The 4,129-nt window shown below is 51.6% G+C and overlaps 1 protein-coding gene across 1 annotated transcript; it reads left to right on the top strand.

The window, feature by feature from the left end:
- Positions 1–2,400: 2,400 nt before the first annotated feature.
- Positions 2,401–3,318, top strand: LOC306815947 (olfactory receptor 14J1-like; the record flags this gene model as incomplete). Its single annotated transcript, XM_079332437.1, has 1 exon — positions 2,401–3,318. The coding sequence occupies one exon, from the start codon at positions 2,401–2,403 to the stop codon at positions 3,316–3,318; it is 918 nt and encodes a 305-aa protein (XP_079188563.1).
- Positions 3,319–4,129: the final 811 nt, after the last annotated feature.

Below are 4,129 nucleotides of genomic sequence, written 5' to 3'. Positions count from 1 at the left end.
GTATTCCCTGTAACACTCGGTGTTTGGGCTTAACCGGTGCCCTGCCGCCACTGGTCTTTGTGTATTTTAGAGTAATATTGCCACCGTGACAAAAGTTACAATTGCAGCAAACTGGTAATTTTCCCCTGTGTTTTCAGTAAATATTAACTGGATGGAATATATCGAACTTCAGCAGGGAGGTTGGTAGATTTGGACAGGGAAAATCCTGCTGAAGAGGGTCTGGACATTCAAGAGAGAAGAGGAATAGCTTGCTTTTGTGGGTGTTATGAGGCTTTTGGGGCTTCTAGAAGTTGGCACTCTGCATGGTTACTGTTACAGTGCAAGATTTGTGAAAAATGTTGTTATTGTTCCTCTGAGAGACGACAAGGTCTATGCCCTCAGTGTAAATAGAGACATCCTAACCAAGCTGATTTTGAACCTAAGATCCTAAAGTTTGTGTGTGAGAAATAACATTCAATGCCTGCAACTCAGGCATGTGTGTGGGAGAAAGATTGGGAAAGGACTGTGAGGCTGTGTGGAGAGAGATTTGGGTGGAAACAGGGTAAGACAAGAAGGAGGAGGTAATGAGTACTAGACAAAGCAAGGAGATTTCTAAGGCTAGTCCTTTAGCCTGTATTTTGACACACTGGACAGAGTTAGTAGGGTATGAGGGCACTGAAAAATAGCGAAGTTTGATCAACTTTCACAGACATATCCCTCAGCAGAATCCATTAAAACTTCAGGAAAATTGGTCTTCCAATTAAATTTTGAACTCTTGAGAAGTTTCTTTAACATACCGAGGGACTTAATATAATGTAAACAGCAATAAATCCCTGTGAGGGTCATTAAAATCTTTGTGCTGTGTCTGTGCTGCTGAGCTGAGCTGGTCTCATGGCACAGAGCAGCTCCCAGGCTCAACCAAGAAAAGCTTCAAAAAGACATTTCTGCTGAGGAGCAGCTCCTCTCCCAGCCCAGCAGGGCTGAGGGCACTGCCTGCAGGCACTGAGGGCAAAGGAGCCAGGCACAGACAGGCTAAAGGCAACCAGGATTGGGAAGACATGGAGCTGAGACTTCACTTGGGGTAACATCTTCACCGCCCTTGACATGGTGAGTGTGTGGGTGCAGGGCAATGTCTCCTGTGCTCCTGGAGGGATCTACTAGAGCCAGCACATGTGTCAGGAGGACTCTGCCAGTTTCCTGAGGCACAGGAGCAGGAGGAAGACAAGGAGGAGGAGGAGGAGGAGGAGGAGGAGGAGGAGGAGGAGGAGGAGGAGGAGGAGGAGGAGGAGGAGGAGGAGGAGGAGGAGGATGTGCTGCAGAGCAGGGCTGTCCTGGGCACCGTCAGAGGGACAGGACAGGATGGCTCCTGCTGCCAGGGACGGCTGCAGGGACTGAAGCTGGGGCTGCAGCCAGGGCTGTCCAGGGCTGTCCTGCAGAGCAGCTCCTGCAGCCCTCAGGGCTCTTGGCCAGCCCAGGGCATGTGCCACCTGCCAGGGACAGCTCTCAGCCTGCCTGGCAGCTCTGCATGGACTGTGTGAAGAAGATAGAGGTGGAAGGAGTGACCCCATCAGGGCAGATTCCTCCTGCCGTGGAGATGGTGCTGCATGGCCAGGGCTGCTCTCAGCTTTCTCCTCAAGGCAAGGGAAAGGGGATGTCAGGTGTGTCTGTGTCACTGAGACTCCTGCACTGTCCCACTGGGCATCAGCAGATCTGCCTCACATCTCCCTCACAAAGTGTCTCCTCACCCTCCTGTGCCTACAGACAGCAGCAACGGCACCTTGGATTGCATCATCTCAGTTTATCTGAGCTGCCCATAAGGCCCTGGCCTGGAGATGTCCCTGGGCAGTGCCCTGTGCTGGGAGGGGTGTGCAAGGCAGAGCAGAGCACCCAGGGCGGGACTGGGCTCTGGGAGTACTGGCAGGGAGAAGCTTTGGTTGCAGAGAAATAGCTCCCAGTAGGCTGAGCATCAGGCATTAGAGAACCACACCAGTCCTGAATATCCCTCCCTGTCCATCTGCAGAGGAAAAAAGGTGGGGGTTTAGAGAGATTGGTTTTGAAACTGGAGTCTGAAAAAGTTTTTTTAAAGAAAATTTTATGTGTGAGAACTTTGTAAAAGCAGGAGGTAATGAGCAAAAAGCAGATGTGTAGGACCAGCAGGTCTGACAACACAGGGGCACAGGGAGGCCTTTTATCCAAAAGGGATCCTAAATCTCTGGCTCGGAGAAATAATGAATTTGAGCCAGCAACTCAGCAGCAAAACCAAAAACTCAAAAATAAAAAACTTTTACAAATTACAACCAAAGTATGAGAAGATGCTTTGAAAGGATTCTAAAGAATATTTTCTTTAGAATTGGCTCAAATAATTTGTTCCCACCTTGTCAAAATCTTCTTTCAACAAGTCAGAATTCCCGGAGTGCAGCGATGTCCAACAGCAGCTCCATCAGCCACTTCCTCCTGCTGGCACTGGCAGACACGCGGCAGCTGCAGCTCCTGCACTTCTGCCTCTTCCTGGGCATCTCCCTGGCTGCCGTCCTGGCCAACGGCCTCATCATCAGCGCTGTAGCCTGCGACCACCACCTGCACACCCCCATGTTCTTCTTCCTGCTCAACCTGGCCCTCACTGACCTGGGCTGCATCTGCACCACTGTGCCCAAAGCCATGCACAATTCCCTCTGGGACACCACGAACATCTCCTATGCAGGGTGTGTCATCCAGCTTTTTTTCTTTGCGTTTTTCATTTCAACAGAGCTTTCCCTCCTGACCATCATGTGCTATGACCGCTACGTGTCCATCTGCAAACCCCTGCACTACGGGACCCTCCTGGGCAGCAGAGCTTGTGCCCACATGGCAGAAGCTGCCTGGGCCAGTGGCTTTCTCAATGCTCTGCTGCACTCAGCCAATACATTTTCCTTTCCCCTGTGCCATGGCAATATCCTGGGCCAGTTCTTCTGTGAAATCCCCCAGATCCTCAAACTCTCCTGCTCCAAATCCTACCTCAGGGAATTTGGGCTTCTTGCTGTTAGTATCTGTTTATCATTTGGTTGTTTTGTGTTTATTGTTTTCTCCTATGTGCAGATCTTCAGGGTTGTGCTGAGGATCCCCTCTGAGCAGGGACGGCACAAAGCCTTTTCCACCTGCCTTCCTCACCTGGCTGTGGTCTCCATGTTTGTCAGCACTGCCATATTAGCCTACCTGAAGCCCCCTTCTGTCTCCTCCCCATCCCTAGATCTGGCCCTGTCAATTCTGTACTCAGTGGTGCCTCCAGCTCTGAACCCCCTCATCTACAGCCTGAGGAATCAGGATCTCAAGGCTGCAATGTGGAGACTGATGACACAATGATTTTAGGAACATTGAACTGCTGGCAAATTTCTGCAAATCACTTGAAATAAAAGTTGTTTTTCATAGTTCTTGTTGTTTTGGTTTTGGAGTTTATTTCTGTTGTTCTGCTTTTCTATTATATTCCATTAAAAAATGTCATTATTTTGCCATTATCCTTATGTTTCTCTCCACATTCCCTGTGGCCAGAGACTGTGTCCATGAGACCCTGTGCTCTCAGGGGCCATAAATGTACTAAAGGATCTCCAAGGAAAGTTTTCACCAGAGTTCCCCAATATGTTCCCTTCTCTGGAGCTGCAGCAGCAATGCCTGTGTGCAGAACTGGGGCAGATTAGTGCTGGAACAGGAGCTGTGCCCAGCAGCAGCAGCATTTGGTGCTGCCAGTGCTGCTCCCCTGCCACTGCTCTGCTGCCCTCCTGCTCCTCATGTTGCTGCAGGGCCTGAGTGCTCTCAGGGCCGGGCACAGCCCTGGGGGTGGCAGTGCCGGGGCTGCAGCAGGGACAGGCCATGGGCATTGCTGGGGCAGCGCTGACACCTCAGGGTAGGGCCTGGGGGCTCCAGGCTCCTTGGCCAGGCTCTCTTCACAGCATTTGTCCAGGCCAATGCTGAGCAGAGAAAACCCTGTGAGCAGCCTCAGGCTGGCTGTGGGCAGGCTGGGGGCAAACAGCATGGCTGGTGCTCTGCAAGGCCCCTGCAAGGGGGAGAGCCTGGCAAGGAGCAGCAGAGCAGGGGCTGATCCATCCCCACTGCGCTGGACAGCCCAGGGCAGCTTCCCAGGGTGTCCTCATGCAGCTGCCAACAACATCCCCCCTCT

This window comes from Erithacus rubecula (assembly GCF_903797595.1).
Source record: "Erithacus rubecula genome assembly, contig: scaffold_304_arrow_ctg1, whole genome shotgun sequence".
Lineage (NCBI taxonomy): Eukaryota > Metazoa > Chordata > Aves > Passeriformes > Muscicapidae > Erithacus > Erithacus rubecula.
This window is presented reverse-complemented; position numbering and strand designations above follow the sequence as displayed.